Below are 17,272 nucleotides of genomic sequence, written 5' to 3'. Positions count from 1 at the left end.
CAAATTGCTGCAGACTCTTTAAGCACAAATGGGAAAGTATTTCTTTGTGACTATTCATATTGTGTTGCATGTATATACAATGAATACACTGTTGTCAATTCAGAATTAAATATTTCTATTCAAACTCACGGGTCTCCGGCCTGTCTCACTTATTAATGACTTTTTTTTTTCGTAGTCTCTACTTCTACTTAAATTTCGTACGATGTGAGTACATTTGCTATCTCTGATTATTTTCTTTATGGCCTAAAAATGCGCTATTGTGCATCTATTTTAGCGTCACTTTCAAGTGACTGATTGAGGTTGAGGTAATTAGTCTCACCTGCTGTCCTTCCCATCAGGCGTGTTGCCAGGTGCTCTTCAACCAATCGGCTGGCTCGCTAGGTGCTCACCGTTGTCGTTTTCCTTGTTCCAGTTGAGTAAGTAGCTCCATTTGTTCATGCTTAATTCTGTTTGTACTCTCGCCTAAATCGTGATTAGGACTGCAATAAACTGTGACGTCTAACCTACGATACCCGCACGGGATAAATATATGGTGGATGACATTACAGGAGGAATCTAAAATATACTTCGTTTGACACCGAACCTCGGTGGGTGCTGTTTGTACCCGTGTTTTTACGTCTGGATAGTCGTCAACTTCTTTTTTTTCCTGTTAGTAATCACATTAGACAGTTCTTGTTCGCCGATATTCTGCCAGGACATAATGTGATTCTTTTCCTTCATATTTTGTTTTCTTTTTACAAGGTAAATTTGTCGTAAAAGTGTCTAACGCCGCTTTCTTTTCAAAGGCAAGTTGAGCAAGTATTTTTTTAAATCTTTATTGAACAAGTCAGAATACAATTCTCAGCAAACGGAAAACAAACCAATTGTTGAGCAAGTACTCAGACGAAGATTTGAGTTTTTTTCACGTCAACGCAACAGTGTCGGAATATTTTAGATGTACTGTACTGTACAACACTGCCATCTTGTGGAAAAATAGAACGACTGCATCGCTCGCACAGCAAATACAGCAACGACAAAACAAGCACACATCATCGAATTCCTCCGTAATAGTCTGATTTTGCTGCATTGCATTTTTACAACAGAATGTGACAAAAACTGCATAAAGCCTGCTGCATTTTTTTTGTTTGTTTCCTACCCCGATTAATGCGTAGTAGTGACGTCAGACCCGCGGAACCGGACAGGGCTGATCCTCTCTGCAGGACCTGCCACTCCTCCTCCTCCTCCTCAGCAGCATCATCATCATCATCTTCTTCATCACAGCCTCCACACTCACAACACACTCATAACCTTTTCTTGTTGTGTTTTTGCAAAAACACACACTGCTCCGTACCATCATGGGGAACGTGCAGGTAAGAAAACGTCGTCAGATGTCAACTATCCGTTTTCTAGTAGAATGAGGACGTCATGTTTTTCAGGTTTTGGGGACTTATGCGCATGTTTTTTCAAGATGGAGTGTCCAGATCAAATGTACTGTACGTGGGGCAAAACATTGTCGGCTTTTCTGGTACTTTTCAAGAGGGCGCTGTTGCGGACGTTTCCGTCATTTCCCTTCAAACGACGCACCTTTCCACCAGGCCCGAATTGTAAACTTTGGACGGCGTATTTAAAGTGAAACAATTTTTTTTTCCCGTCGGTGACAATATGTGCTCCACCCTTGAATCGGTATCTGGAGTATTGCATTTATTTTTTGTAAGTCTTTACGGCTCAGGCCTGGATTCTAAGCTACTGTGTAACAACATATGGTTGCAGTAAGATGACTTGCTTTCTTGCAAAGAGAACATGCAGAGAGTTGCCCACCATAATAATGCAAGTGGCAGTCATTTGGAATTTGTGAGGAGGACTAATCGATAATGCTGCATTGTGTGACCGGCGAGGAGTTGGGTGGGTGTGCCTGGCAATGACTCAGCAAAGCACAGGCTGCACCAGACTGCAAGCGGCCTGGATGTCACGCCCAGTGACCAGACCTTGTCCGGTTTCAGATGGGATTAGAAAATCTCATAAGGCTCGCTTTAAAAACTCTCGCAGGCGGCAATGTTGGGAAGGAAGTGTTATCTATAAACTCATCCTGACAAGTTGGCATATTTGTCTTTTTAAAGATGATCATGCTGGACTATATTTGACGCAGTCATGCTGAGAGGTGTTTGCCCCGTTTAAAAAAAAAAACAAACAAAACAACAACTTTTGTCCAATAACATGAAAATGAGATAATGATGAAATGCAATTCCGGACCACTGCGCATTACAACAATACTGTATTTGAAATACTGTGACATGAATCTTTCTCAATGAGCTTTGTCTCGGTAAATGCACAATTTCTTTACATTAATGGGATGTGATAACAACTAAGCCCCGATGAAAAGTTTTTTTTAAACACCTTACAGCAGGGGTGTCCAAACTTTTTGCCAAGGGGGCCAGATTTTATGTGGTAAAATGTCGGGGGGCCGACCTTGGCTGACATTCTTTACATTGAACAACAATATTGTTCAACAAATTTTAGTAAGCCAGTCTGTTTCACATTTCCATTTTTATTTTAATTTCAACAATCTTAAGAATTTCTTTTGGTTCATTTGAAACAGGTGTATCACATGCAACTGCTTATCCACTTGACTTTTTCTTAAACAGAAGTCTCCTGAGTGCAAATTGATTGATTTGAAACATAAAATGTATCACCATGACTTTTCAATAGTCACAAAACCTTTGACTCGAACAACAGGGAAATGAACAAGCAATACACATATCCACAACTGCAAGGATCAATTGAAATATGACATTCATTCATTCATTCATCTTCCTAACCGCTTGATCCTCACTAGGGTCGCGGGGGGTGCTGGAGCCTATCCCAGCTGTCTCCGGGCAGTAGGCGGGGGACACCCTGAATCGGTTGCCAGCCAATCGCAGGGCACACAGAGACGAACAACCATTCGCACTCACACTCACACCTAGGGACAATTTCGAGTGTTCAATCAGCCTGCCATGCATATTTTTGGAATGTGGGAGGAAACCGGAGCACCCGGAGAAAACCCACGCAGGCCCGGGGAGAACATGCAAACTCCACACAGGGAGGCCGAAGCTGGAATCGAACCCGGTACCTCTGCACTGTGAAGCCGACGTGCTAATCACTGGACTACCGGGCCGCCCTGAAATATGACATATCAGTCAATATAAACACGGAGTGATGTCTTGTTAACTCGTGAGTGATGCCCTCTAGTGTCTAAATGCTATTACTCATTTAGTGAATGCTATTACTCATTTAGCCACTAGAGGGAAGCAGTACTCTATGAAACATCACTCACCAGTCTACGAGACCTCAGTCAATGCAACACGTGTTCCATTGCGCCCAACCTGCGGGCCAGACGGCACTGATTTTATGACAGGGGCCGAGGGCCGGATGAAATTCGACCGCGGGCCGGATTTGGCCCCCGGGCCGGACTTTGGACATGCCTGCCTTACAGTTAAACGTAGAGTGCACGTGAGACATTTTCATGATCCTTTCTACGTTTCTTCTTTCTAGCCCACCGTCGTCCCGTTTGAGGACTTTGATGTTACGGCTGACATAAAGGCCATTCGACAAGCATGTAAAGGTGTAGGTGAGTACTTTCCCTGAGACCTTCATTTCTTTTTAAAGCATGTCAGATTTCTTCTAGGCCACCGGGTTCAGAATTGACACGTTCAGAAGTGCAAAAAATAGAAATGGAACAATTTGTTCATTTCAAGGCTAGCTCAGTAGTTGTTTGCTCCTGTTGGGAATTCCGTTTTGGCTCGGGGCTACCCGCCACACCGGATACATCGCTTCTTGCTTGTGTTTATGAGGCGCAAAGCGCATATAAGAACGTCTTAAAAGAGGTACATGATCAAGGACAATTGATCGCCGTCGAAAGGATTCGAATCTTTATTTCTTCAGGCCTTCCTGTGTCAAGCTTGCATGTTCCCGAATCACGATGTCCTCCTTGCAGGTACGGATGAAGAAGCCATCATTCAAATCCTGGCCAATCGCTCGGCAGTTCAACGTCTGGAGATCAAGCAGGCTTACTTTGAGAAGTACGACGACGTGAGTGCCCGCCCTCGTCGTCCCGCCCTCCATGTTGCAGCGCCGCGTCGTGCCTTACAGTATGCCTGTTGGCTTAGGAGTTGGAGGAGGTCCTGAAAAAGGAGCTGACCGGCAGCTTTGAGAACGCCATCATGGCCATGTTGGACCCTCCCAACGTCTACTTCGCCAAGGAGCTGGGGAAGGCCATGAAGGGGGCGGGCACGGATGAAGCCGTGCTGGTGGAGATCCTGTGCACGGCCACCAACGAGGTCTGTCAAAATACGCTCGAGTCATTTCGGCATCGCGCAGAAGATGTGGCACATTTTCAAGAAGCAATCGGAAGGCGGCGGCTTGCTTCCGACGCACCGCCAAATAATTTGATCGGAGTCTACAAGTCGGCTATAATATTCCCACCACAAAGAATCGTCGAGGACATTCTCCAAAAACATTCGAGTAGACTCATGACAGCCATCTTGTTTCTGATTAAATCATCTCTCAATTTTTTTCCCCCCCTTACAGGACATTATCAGTTACAAAGAGGCCTATGCCCAGGGTAAGCTCTTCTTCTTGGCTGAATTGTACAAATATTCGGCCATTCAAATGTCAAGAATTTTTTGGGTTTTTTTCCGAAGCACGCTATAGCCAAAAGATTAGTTTTGTTTTCTTTCTAAGATATTGAACATGTCCATCCCGACTTGCTACAAGTGTACGTATCACAATTAGGGGGAAAAATATTTCCACAAGCATGTTGATGTTGTTTATCATGATTATTGGATGTTTTGGGAGTCATAGCGTTTAGACTCGTGGCTTTCTCAAGCTCGTTTTAATCCACGTTAACATTTGATGTTGCCGTTCTTGTTTGTCGAGCGTAAAGTGTCCAAGGAGTAATTGATCACTTTTCAGTGCATGAACGTGACCTGGAAGCTGACATCGAAGATGACACCAGTGGCGACGTGAGGAACCTCCTAATGTCACTCCTGCAGGTGAACGCGTTTCATTCTCTTTCACTCCCTCATGGAGTCGTACTTTGAAATCACGTTTCAAAATGGACCAGAAGGAAGCGTCGGGATTGCATCAATGCCCCCATGAGATGACGTTCAGACAATAGCTTTGCAGGCTTTTATTCGCCTACTCGGCTATTGAGCGACACACGGCGTCATTGTTATGCCCGCATGCCATTTCCGTCCCTCTCACGCTCCCGCCAGTTTCCTTCCCCTTTGTGAAAAATGACAAACGCAGCATGACTTTTATGTTCCAAGGACTCGCTACGGACCCGCGGCTTCCAAATGGGGCCTTTTCATAATGTCTTGCGGATGATTGTGATCCCACCAAATGCGTGTGAATATTTGTTTAAGCCACCCCCCCCCCCTGTCTTCTCGCTAAATCTCTTGATCTTGGTCATCAAATCTGTCTGCAGGCGAGCAGAGACGAGGGCTACGAGGTGGATGAGGGCTTAGCCGAACAGGACGCCGCGTCTTTGTTTGAGGTACGTTTTGAAACGCGTTAAGAATAAGCGGCTCGCTCTGAATGGATTATCTTCTAGTCTTCCCGCACGTGAGCTCAGGATGGTTGGTAAACCTTTCTTCCAAGACGGATCAGGTCTTGCTGCTTTTGTTCAGGAGGACTTTATGGAAATGTCACATTCACGGCGAGCAATAATGCTCCGTTACACTTCGCTGCGCATCCGAAGTTAATAACGCTCAGTTTTATGGTGATCCAAAGTCTTCTTTTGATTATAACGGTCGTCGCTGCATCAGAATGCGTTTGTAGTATTTTGCTTTTCTCCTTTCATGAAATCTACTCATTTTGTCAGTCGTGATCTACTTGTATATTTTTTCCGAACAGTTATTTATGATGTTTGGTTTTTTTTTTTTTTTTTTACTTAATGTAAAAAAATTAAAAAATAAAAATTGAGAACCACTTAGTTGGGAAGTGAACGTGCCATTTGGGATCCGGCTGACAGATCTTAGTCGTAGCGGCTCATGGACATCATGCGCTATTTGGCGTTTGAAGGCTTCATTGTCCCCGATCACACTCCAGCTCCCCAAAAAGTGCTTTTAATTCCAAGCGATATCGGCCAAATGAGTTTAATGAGCTCCAGATTGAAAATGAACGGTTTCCTGCTCTTGTTTGATTGCAACCACCAGGCAGGAGAAGGCATGTTTGGCACGGATGAGTCGACCTTCAGCTACATCCTCACGCACAGGAACTACATGCAGCTTCAGGCCACTTTTAAAGCCTATGAGGCGGTAAGTGGTGCGCGCACTCATTCCGGAGCAGCATCTGACTTTGTCATTAACGCGTTCACATTTTGTCTTTCAATTGAAGCTGTCGGGGACCGATATTTTGGACACGATTGACTCTGAGGCCACAGGAACTCTAAAGGACTGTTACGTCACTCTAGGTATGCGAGTTTTCAAGGTGCAGTCTAATGAGACATAAAACTGCAAACGGCATATTTTTAAACCCATCTTACACCGGACAACGTCTTCTTACCCAAGATGCGTATTGTGCATTTTGTATAGTGCGGTGCGCCAAGAACCCTCAGTTGTACTTCGCGCGACGCCTCAATGCTGCTATGAAGGGACTCGGCACCGACGAGGATACGCTCATCCGCATGATTGTCGGTCGCTCTGAGGTGTGTGTTTTGGTGTGAAAATATTGGTCGGCCGCGTTTATGTCTCGATGCATGCGGATGACGCGGTCGAGTCGCGCTCATGTTTCATTGTGGCGACGTGAGTACGCATAGTCGTGTAGCAGTACAACTCGTTGCTTTACTGCTATGGGTTGATGGCACATTTGTCCACCAGATTGACCTGGAGACGGTGAAGGACATGTACCTGGAAAAGTATGATGTCACCTTGAAAGACGCCCTGGATGGCGAGTGCGGTGGGGACTTCAAACGTCTCCTCCTGGAGATCCTGCACTGAGACACTTTTCTTCCTCTTACTAGCCTTATTTAACAAAGTTAGGTGTCTTCCTCTCTACCTCCTCCAAGCACCTCACCCGTTTCCCCTCATACACTGTGTGTCATTATCACTGGTCTTAACATGTACTGTACTCTGTATTAGCTTGATGTCCGCTGACAGTCTCGCGCGTCTTTGCGGCGAGGACCAAAAGGCAAAATGTTGCCACACGTTAACTGCCATTTAGTGCGTCTCCAATCTGATGACATTCAGTGGAAAGTTTCATACTGCCGTTAATCTTCATGGATTCAACAACTAGCTTTTGGCAACTTTGAAGGAGAATAGGAACTTTAATATATTTACATAAACTATACATACCATTCTTGTATTCGTAAGTACTGTCTGTGTTGTTTGCAGTTTAAACACAACACACTGTCTCACCATCTGTGTAAAAAAAAAAAAAAACTAGCTGCATTATAAACGTAGCGCATTTTGCCTCAAAGATGTCTTTCATAGGCACGCAAATTAATTTCTGCCGCAACACTTGACACAAGTGTCGACTGCCCACGTGAAATCGGCACTAACTTCACTTAAACTGTTTAGCTGCACCGTGTTGTGAATTCTCAAGTTTTATTCAGCTCTTTAATCATAGTTAACAAATTGCTGTTGTATGACTTGATTTCGCAATGGTACACAATGACAGTTTTCATATCGTTGCTCACTTTCTAATTTGAGGCACTAACAACACTGGAGAATTTGTGCTTTTAGGATGGTTGGACACTGCTGGTAAGGCAACACTGAACAAGACCATTGCTCTCACTGAAGTCTAAAGTATGTATCAAGCATATGTTATCCAAATGAAAGTGGCTACTATAAGAGACTGTGTCACGGTGTATTCTATTGACATGGAAAGTGCAAAACAGAAATAAAAACGGAGCAAAATATCTCAAGTTGTTTAATGGTCTGTTAATGTAGCAGTGTGGCACGGAACACAAAATGTATCCCAAACCCACGTCACTGAGTTTAGCCAAACATTATTCTTGGGGGGGGCCAATGCTGGTAGCACTGTTAGCTAACGCCAGGCAGCGCTAACACTGCAGCTCTGCTAAACTTTTGATTTTGACTTGATAGAGCCATGGCAAAGTTTGGTTTTCACTCTGGAACCAGGTCAGCCTAGTTTATTACCTTTTTTTTAAACTGTAGTTTGTAGGGGCGGTTATTATCAAATTAATCACACGGCTACGTCATAATGCTCACTCACAAACATATTTTCAGATATGGACAGATAACTGCAGATTGACCTGGTAGTTTAATTTTTCTCTTCTTGGGTGGGCAGACTTTCTTGACACCCAACTATTTGGGTGCAAAACAAAGAACAGGTTTCTCTAATACTGTATGTGCCTTTTAATTGTGGTTTTACAGTTGCAGGGGCAAAAACTGACCACAAGATGGCAGCAAAACACCTTATGCGTGTGTTCGTGTGACATCATAAATCATGACCAGTTTGATCGTTTAATCTTCTGAAAACCCCACCAAACATTTATTTCAATGCCCCCCAGGCCCCCTCCCCATTTTCCCAGCTTCTAATATGCTATTGAATGTGACATCACATCAGAGGCATCTGCAGCGTAATGTGACCTGCTTTCAAGATGTGGCAACGATCAGCAGAAGAGGAGAGGGGTGAAAGTCAGTCTCTGTCATGTTAGACTTTCCAGTCTGCTCTCGAGCTGCCATAAGTCCTCAGCTGTAGGTATGTATATGGAATGAAATATCTGTACAGCCTTTATATTTTTCACTTCTACCCAACGCCATGTCGAGGAATCACAAAGTGAACAGGTCTTCAGACTAAAGTTAGGACGATCGTATATTTGTGATGACGAGTTAGGGTTTTTCACAAGTCGCTGCACATCAAATGCTCTACTGGTTTTCATAAGCATTTGAGCCTAGGGGGAAAGAGGAGGTTTGTCGGAGGGCCACTGGGGGTAGAGAACAAATTATTTCACGTCATTTCAACTCACGAGAAATGAGCTCGTTTGCTTTTCCGGTGTAATCGGTACCACCTGGAATGTTCAGACAAAAGAATTGTGGCGCAAAACAGGTTGATTTAATTGAATTACATTTTATTTGCATCGCTATCAAATATAAATGCAGTACTTCTTTGCTGTGCTAAATGATAGTTACATCTTAACGTGGCGTATGATAAGAAGCCGTCCCCCCGAAGACATTTGCACGTTAGCGTGACCTTTGCGGAACACGTGAGTCTGTTTAAGAGGCAAAGCGCAGCCATTAAACAAGGCATGCAGTGGATAGTCACATTAGAAAATGGTGACTAACATGAAACACATGTTCACAACAACTACTTTTTTTTGTAGGGGGGGGGGGGGGTGAGGAGGCCTGACAGCAGGAAACGTGGCCAGAAGGGCTATATTACTTAAAAGTCAACAACCGTTGTGGTATTACCCAATGCTACGGCATGTTTTCCTTTCATGGCCGCTAAATCATTCTACATGTTAGATTAGAGGCGACACGATTCGGAAGTGGTAGTGTTAAGAATAGATGGATAACAAATTATATGAATGGGGTGGGGAAAAAATAAGAAAATAAATCGATCTGGTTCCCACCCACATTTCAAAAACATGCATGGCAGGCTAATGGAAACTATCAATTGTCCCTAGGTGGGATTGTGAGCGCGATTGGTTGTTCGTCGATGGGTGTGACCTGCGATGACCCCGCTTGCTGCCCGAAGCTTGCTGGAATAGGCTCCGGCGCGCCCGCGACCCTTATAAGGAGAAGCGGATTAGAAAATGGATGGATGGATATAAGGGGGCACGTACTCGACTGGTGAGCACGTCCGCCGCAAAGTACACAGGGTTCGATTGTGGCTCCGACCTTCCCGTTTGGAGTTTGCATGTTTCTTTCTGGCGGGGTATTCCGGTTTCCTCCCCCAGTCCAAAAAACATCCATGGCGGGCTAAAGGAGCACTCAAAATAGTCCCTTGGTGTGAGTGTGAGCACGGATGGTTGTTTGTCTATGTGTGCCCTGCGATGGGCTGGCAACCAGTTCAGGGTGTGCCCGAAGACAGCTGGAATAGGCTCCAGCACGACCCTCTTGAGGAGAAGCAATTCAGATCATGGATGGATAGATAGATGATGAACTGTATTGTCACGCATCCAAGTAATAAGACCAATTCTTCATGTTACAACTTAATTCAAACCGTTTGGGGAAACCCAATTTATGTTCTGTTGAGAAAAAAAAGATGATGAATTTGAGAGGCCCGACCTCAACCCACTTCAACGCCCAACATTATTTAGATATTCTGAGCCAAAAATGGAGGACAAAATGACTCGCAAAGACAAGGCAAACTTTTCAACTGCTCGACTTGTTTGTCTGAATGTCATTATAATTTATAGCGAAAATCTGCCTGTTCTTTTTGTGGCTTTCAGTCCGCTGAAATGGAATGCACATGGTGAAATCGGGTCAGAGTTGTGATGTTATGCAGACACCCAAAAGACTGACACTCCGCTTCCTGCGTGGTGGCTGACCTGGTTGACTCGCCCTCGTACACAGTCCAGCGTGAAGAACACCGTTGTGCCATTGTGCACCTGGAAAGATGCCCGCAGGCTTACGCTGGCCCACTGACTACCATCAGGCATTTGTCCGCCGACATGTTGGGCCAGGGGGGTGGGCCGTGCGCCCTTTGCCTCCCAGCTTGCTCCAGGGTCATTTAGTCGGAGTAGAGTCACCTTGAGCAGGCTGCAAGAGTGAATCAGTTTCAAGTCCAGAGCCACATTGGCAGTGCCGCTCTCCCTGAAGAGCAAATCTTGGCTGGGTTTAGCGGCGCCTTTCTCCGACAGCCCCATTTGGGACACTCGGGGACTCTTCTGATGGAAGAACAGTGGCTTGTTTCGGACGGCTCCTGAGGGAGTTTGAGCTACGGAGACATAAATGGAGGCGGAGATGGCAGCGGGAACCCACACCAAGCTGAGGCCACTGACGCCTGCGTCATCGCTAAAGAAACGGACATTGCACTGCGCAGGAGACAGAATCTCAAAGGCCAGCGTGTCTCCGGAACCAACTTCGGTCGCGCCGGAGAGAGAGATGGAAGTGTCGCGATAGTGGACGCCTGGTTTGAAGGTGCGGCAAAGCTCCAAAACGCTCCCGTTACGATTGAGGTACGCCAACATTTGGAAGCCCTCGCTCACACATGCCTGGCCCATGGAGTATAACGCCTGCTGAAATACAAAGCGCACGGTACCGCTTTCTGCAAAACGTATCCCGCGGCCATCGTGGGTCGGAACCACCACGTAAGGGTCCGAAGTGGAGGTGATACGAAAGATCGGCCGATGGTTTGTGTGGTAGTGAGCCGACAGCGCGGCTTGCGCCGTCACGGCGACGGCGCCGGTATCGTGGGACAGCCACATGAAGCTTAGCGAAGCGGCCGAGGGCTCGTAAAGCCGCAAATTTTCATCGCTCCGGTTGCAGTGTTGGTTAGCGCTCCAAAGGGAAGTGGAGATCACGTGACCCGGGGCGACCTCTGCTACCGCGCTGATGCTGACGCCCTGGAAGGCCCTCGCTTCCCGTTGCTCAATTCTGACACCGCTGAGGTCACGGCTTTCAGAGCCGTCGCTGGCGTTGACGTGAAAACACACCTGAACAAAGCTGCGGCAGCCGTGGTTCACAGAAAGGCTCTGCTCCAGCCAAACCAGCCCGTGTTTCTCCATCACCAGATGTCCGTCCTCGGCCGAGACCAAGTTGGTGCGGTCCCCCGCCCGGATGCGAAGCCGCACGCCCGGCGAGGCCAGGCTCACCGCGTGGCCCCTGGTGTCGGGCAGACTTACATCTCCGGCCCAGGAAAGAGAGAGGAAACTCTCTCCGGCGGGATGTCCGGAGCAAACGGTGTCCGTCGTAAATGTACATTGCGATGCCGCTGGTTGTCCTTCACACTCTGCGCAGGCCTGACACTCGTCCATGTCCAAGTTGTAGAAATAGTCGTGGCCGCACATGCCGGTTCTGGCGTCTCGCTCTGTCATTCCTTGACATCTAAATCCACCTGGGAATAAAAGGGGGCCAACTCAAAACATTGATGGATGTGCAGATGTGTAATTGCTGGCTAAATACCAAAGAAACTCTGTCAAGCACCCGTGTTGGCTCCGGCTTTTATGCCATTGAAAGGACGAGAATTTTTGAATAGCTGAAGTTTGTGTTGTTTTTTGAAAGACCAGGGGTGTCAAACATACGGCCCGCGGGCCGGAACCGGCCCACAAGGAGGTTCGATCAGGTCCGCAGGATAATTTAAAAGTAAAAAAATGCATAAAAGACAAAATTAATATTTTTAAAGGTGCAATTCATGGTGTATCCGCTAGGGGGCAAATAAAGGTAAAACATATTATTTTGGTTATTTATAGCAAAGTATGGTATCATTTTAATGGTCCGACCCAATTGACATCTACCAAGGCCGTGTGTGGCCCACCATGTGAAACGAGTTTGACAACCCTGTTTTAGACTAACATGAGACACAACATGTTTGGCACAAAACATTCTTGAAGCGAACGACGCCATAGATCAGGAATGTCTGGGATCGCCAGATCGCTTGTATCATCCTCGTTAATGTTCCCTGTTTCACATTCTGCTGCAGAAGTCCTGAACATGTCCAGTCAGTCAGTCAATTCTAATTCATCTCTTTCTGGCTACCCCGGTGAATTTAAACAAAAAAGTCGAAGAGACGATCGAGATTTTGTCGAATTCCTACTTGTCTGTCAATCAAATGTAGTTGATTTGTGAAAGAGTTCCTGTTTTGTCATTTGTCAGCGTTACCTGGTGTGTTGACACATTTATATCGGTCCTCGCAAAGGTCGGCGAGCTCAAGGCATTCATCTCTGTCCTGCAACCACAAATTGTTCTTAATAAGCCGCTTCCGGTACTTTCCTTCCGTTCTGACCCAATTAACCGCTTCAGTCTCACCTGACAGATTCGATCGGCGTGGACCGAACACTGCGCCACCAGGAAGAAGCCGGCGGGACAGACGGTGCATTTTTCACAGCGTGGATGACCACCGCTGAAGTCACAGTATTCCTCGGGGCCGCATCTCCCGCAAGTCACGAGGGAATGGCCCACCTGCTGGCCATCAAACACGTTTGGGCCAAATCTGAGCGTGATCGTACTCGAATACGCGAAAGCGCCTAAGGCATACGCTGCGGTTTATCGTGACGAATGGACGTGGACGTTTACCTCCATGACACTGGCTTCCATGTCCACCTTGTGCAAAGAGAGGGCCTGCTGAAGTCCACGCGGGCCGCCGGGCTCACTCGAGACATCCCTGTGGCTGTCCAGCTCCTCCTGGAGGTTCTGCATGGACATTTGCTTGACGGTGTCCAATAGGATGTTATGCTGTGCCTTGACCTTGAACACAACCATCCAATCAGGTGAGCGGAACCGATGACCATTCCGACGCGTATCGTGACACATCTCACTTGCTCCATGTAGTCATGCATTTTCCTCTGTTGCGCCAGGATTTCTCTCTGCTGACGGAGCAGCTCCTCCTGTTGCTCGCCGAAGAGCCGATGCATCTCTCTGACCTCTTGCCCCTGACCCTTCAAGGCCTCCACAACCTTCTCTTGGTCCTTGGACAGCTGCAGCTGCAGGATGACGGCGTCGTTGGAAGGAACGTCGTTGCTCCCTGTGGCCAGAGAGGCAAGAGGGCCATGTGAAGGATTTTCCCCCCACTTCGCAAACTACACCAGGTACAGAAGCTCGGCCCGGACACGACGCAATCATTTATTCATTCATTCATTCATCTTCCGAGCCGCTTGATCCTCACTAGGGTCGCGGGGGGTGCTGGAGCCTATCCCAGCTGTCTTCGGGCAGTAGCCGGGGGACACCCTGAATTGGTTGCCAGCCAATCACAGGGCACACAGAAACGAACAACCATTCGCACTCACACTCACACCTAGGGACAATTTAGAGTGTTCAATCAGCCTGCCACGCATGTTTTTGGGATGTGGGAGGAAACCGGAGCACCCGGAGAAAACCCACGCAGGCCCGGGGAGAACATGCAAACTCCACACAGGGAGGCCGGAGCTGGAATCGAACCCGGTACCTCTGCACTGTGAAGCCGACGTGCTAACCACTGGACTTACCGGGCCGCCCACGACGCAATCGCTCTCGGGTTAATGGGAAGGCGTTCGTCCTCACTTTTATCTGATCAATTAATTGTCGTACAATTAATCAAAAGTACAATGTGAACTCACTGGTCGTTCCAGTTCAGGAATGGGTACACGTTTGTCCTCGACTCCTTTGGAGTTGTTACGAGGTGATGAAAGATAATGCTGACATTTTGAGATGTGTTTTTCGCATTACCGGTATAGAGAGTTTTTGGTTTATTTTGTTTGGGGGGGAGGTAGAATAGATCACTTAAATTGCCACTGAAGGTCCGGGTCCGAACCTCACTCACTGCCCGCCACCGTGTGGTCTGCAGCCTTGTTTTTCCACCTTGAGTGCTAGTTTTAAAAATCAAAGATCACAACCCTCAGGTGTCGATCAGAAAAGGTTCGAGACCCACAGCTCGAGGCTCACACTGTGACATTGCCAAGCAAACATGAACCCGGTCTTGGTCAGCAGGTCATTTTTGATGCAGTTCTTGTACCATGACAATAAGTAAAATCGCAGGATGATTTTGATACCAACCTGATTTCATGTCACATGTCAACTGTATCCATGCGCCGCCGTCAGATCGCTCCTGCGCAAATTGCGCTGCTCTGTCTCTTACGTGAACCGGCGAAGAATTCCCTCCGGCGTCTTCTCCCCTTTGTGCGTTGCAGTTGAGGCAAGGTTTTGGTTTCTGGCGGCTGCACTCATTCCCTTTGCATTCCCGTGACGCATCCCCGTCATGTGTTGTCGGTTGACGGTTGACGGCGGTCGGGCAGGTTCCGCCGGCGCAGCCGGGATGGAACACCTCAGCGGTGATGGTTCTCGGGTTGGTCCTTCTTGTGCCATCAGGACCGGTCGGTTGGGCAAAGCCTCTGTTGTGATGGTAGCCGTTGGTCTGGTGATGGCCGTAACGAGCGTCCTGGTGGTAGAAATTGGCGTAGGCTTGCCCTTGCCCGGATTGTGTCGAGGGGTGAAGCTGCGGCCTTGACGCCGCCGCGCGGGCGTCGCTCCGCCCTTGCGCCGCGCTCCAGTCCTGGTTGGAGAGGCATCGAGGCCCCGAGCACATTTCCGAAGCGCTTTCCATTCTGTTCGGTAAGAGAGTGAGACACAGTAAAAGCACCGTAGAAATATGGGCCATGTTGAGATGCCGGAAGTAGAACTCCGCGAAAGGTTCTCGGTGTCGAGCCGTCAGGTTTGTTTTATCTTTGGTATGTCTTCCCTTGGTAACTGTCCATGGATGTAATGAGCAACTGATTTGGAGTCGTAGTGCTCTGGATGGTCTCTGCCCCCTTTTGCTCCTTGTTGGGGAAAGCATGCACGCATGGCCCACATGTGGCGTTCGCTGTACCTAATTGGCAACAGCTTTTGCTTCCAGTCTTAAATTAACCCGTAGCTTTCCCCGGACATGCCACTCTGCCAAGTCACACCGCAAAACATACTGCATCCTTCGGGGCTGCTCTGCTCTAAATTAGCCTGCTACCAGATATCTGACAAAACAGTCAGAGTCGGGTTTTGTGCTTGGAGAGAAGATACTTATGAGCAAGAGGCGTGCAGAATTTTTTTTAAAATAAAAGTGTGTATGTGACTTTCCCTTTAAAAAGCGACTATGTTTTGAGTCTTAAAATCTCATTTTAAATAGACACCAGAAGTTTCTTTCTTGTCAGTTCTATACTTAGTTGCAGCAGACGAGTGCAAATTCAATTTTCTTGCATAAATGTGTGCAAAGCGTTTGTTACCCTTAGCTACACTTCTCTCTATTTCAACATAAAAAGAATATTTCTATATTTCTGGTCACGTTTTCGATGTCCCTCTTTCACACACTCTTTCATAAACAGGGAGTACCACTATGTACAGTGCACTACTTACTGTCACTCCGGAGCCTATTCAAGAGTTAAATTTTCCTCCCCATCAGCTATGTTTCATAGCAGCCACTGCCGAGTAATGAGAAAACGGGGTGAAGCTTCCCCAACCACACAAAAGGAGAAACATGTTGATTTTACTGCACGCAGGAAACACTTTGGGACTCCTTTCATGCAGTTAAGTCTCAATAAAACACTCTTCAAATACTACGCTCTGGGCTGGGTTTGCTTGCCGCCGGTTCTATGGCGGTTCGTTTTGCGAGACGACAGAATGAGAGAGCAGCAGCAGCGAGCGTTTTAATGAGGCAGTGGGATTTAGAAGCAACGTGTGCTTTGATTAGTCGACGCTCAGGGTAGCGAATTACATGTTTGCCGTGTTAAGCCAAATATAGAAACAGGTGGTGCATTGAAGGGTGAAAGGGAAACATTTGATTGGTTTTAATGCTAGTGTGGTAGTTCTTGGCCATTGTATACAAATGCTATTTACGATATTCCACTTTCATTGGAATCTCACCAAACCGCCTTCTAGTTTAATGGACCGTGTGCTAATTGTGTATATGAACAAAATGAGGCTCAAGAGGGGAGGGAACATTTTCAAGGCCATCAACGCCTGAGCTATATTCAGGGACCTGTGCTTCTTATTTTGGATCAAAAATAACATGAAACAAGAAAAAAAAATGTTGATTACTGTACAGAGAATTTGTATGAACTCGTATCCATGCAATGTATTCAGTGGTTGCCACTCAACTTGTTGCTCAGACCGTGGATGGACAGAGAGCTGCAGTGACAGAGAAAAAAAAAAGAAATGTCTAGGAGCGATTAAAAAAAAATGGTTTCAGTTCTCGATTTGTATCATAAGCAGCTGTGCACCCTGCGGGATGTCAATCTGCAGATGTGGAACCTGTTGAAGGCTTTCGTTATTTTGTTCCCACCCCTTCGTTTTATCAGTGGCGCCAGTAAACATTATTTGATACTTGCTCAACTCTGGAAATAACTGAAATTCAACACACTTGTGGCTAACATCTATCGTACTATTTCCACGCCGTGACAGCACTTTATTTATACTATTTATGGTTCCATTCTATTTTGCATTCATCAACGTGCCTGCTTATAGTCGCAGCCCTATTTCATTGTCTCTGTAGCATGCTACAACAATTCAGGCTTTGTTCTCTCTTCAATAGCAATGTCCGAATACCTAGAATCCCCCCCCGCCCCCAACCCACCTGTCTATAAGCTCAAGTACTGTATGTGTGTGACCTCCAATAACACTTGAAAAAATGCAGAAACCTGCCTGTCTTTATCCGGAATGCTACGGAACGCGATGCTAACGCTCTA

At 46.8% G+C, this 17,272-nt stretch overlaps 3 protein-coding genes across 8 annotated transcripts in view; 1 reads left to right on the top strand and 2 right to left on the bottom strand.

Moving 5' to 3' along the window:
* Positions 1-17,272, bottom strand: part of dis3l2 (DIS3 like 3'-5' exoribonuclease 2) — a 129,251-nt gene that overhangs the window by 41,830 nt on the left and 70,149 nt on the right. The gene's annotated exons all lie outside the window — the stretch shown is intronic.
* LOC127616496 (annexin A13-like) lies at positions 300-7,878 on the top strand. 2 transcript variants are annotated; one of them, XM_052088113.1, is made up of 12 exons: positions 300-416; positions 1,152-1,349; positions 3,511-3,586; positions 3,953-4,047; positions 4,128-4,295; positions 4,546-4,579; positions 4,930-5,009; positions 5,444-5,512; positions 6,174-6,275; positions 6,355-6,430; positions 6,552-6,664; positions 6,837-7,878. In XM_052088113.1, exons 2-12 carry the CDS (start codon positions 1,335-1,337, stop codon positions 6,954-6,956), a joined length of 948 nt encoding a protein of 315 aa, XP_051944073.1. In that variant the 5' UTR covers positions 300-416; positions 1,152-1,334; the 3' UTR covers positions 6,957-7,878. The 2 variants fall into 2 exon arrangements, with proteins under 2 accessions (XP_051944073.1, XP_051944072.1); XM_052088112.1 differs by having other exon boundaries at positions 301-416; positions 4,125-4,295.
* On the bottom strand, positions 9,036-15,605 carry LOC127616487 (uncharacterized). 2 transcript variants are annotated; one of them, XM_052088097.1, is made up of 6 exons: positions 14,616-15,605; positions 13,403-13,608; positions 13,161-13,331; positions 12,894-13,049; positions 12,747-12,813; positions 9,036-11,982 (listed from the first exon to the last, which is right to left on the bottom strand). In XM_052088097.1, the coding sequence occupies exons 1-6, from the start codon at positions 15,391-15,393 to the stop codon at positions 10,424-10,426; spliced, it is 2,937 nt and encodes a 978-aa protein (XP_051944057.1). In that variant the 5' UTR covers positions 15,394-15,605; the 3' UTR covers positions 9,036-10,423. The 2 variants fall into 2 exon arrangements, with proteins under 2 accessions (XP_051944057.1, XP_051944058.1); XM_052088098.1 differs by having other exon boundaries at positions 12,894-13,046; positions 14,616-15,603.

Source organism: Hippocampus zosterae, chromosome 15 (assembly GCF_025434085.1).
Source record: "Hippocampus zosterae strain Florida chromosome 15, ASM2543408v3, whole genome shotgun sequence".
In the NCBI taxonomy this organism is placed as follows: Eukaryota; Metazoa; Chordata; class Actinopteri; order Syngnathiformes; family Syngnathidae; genus Hippocampus; species Hippocampus zosterae.
Note: the sequence above shows the minus strand (reverse complement) of the source record. Positions and strands in the feature narration are given on the sequence as shown.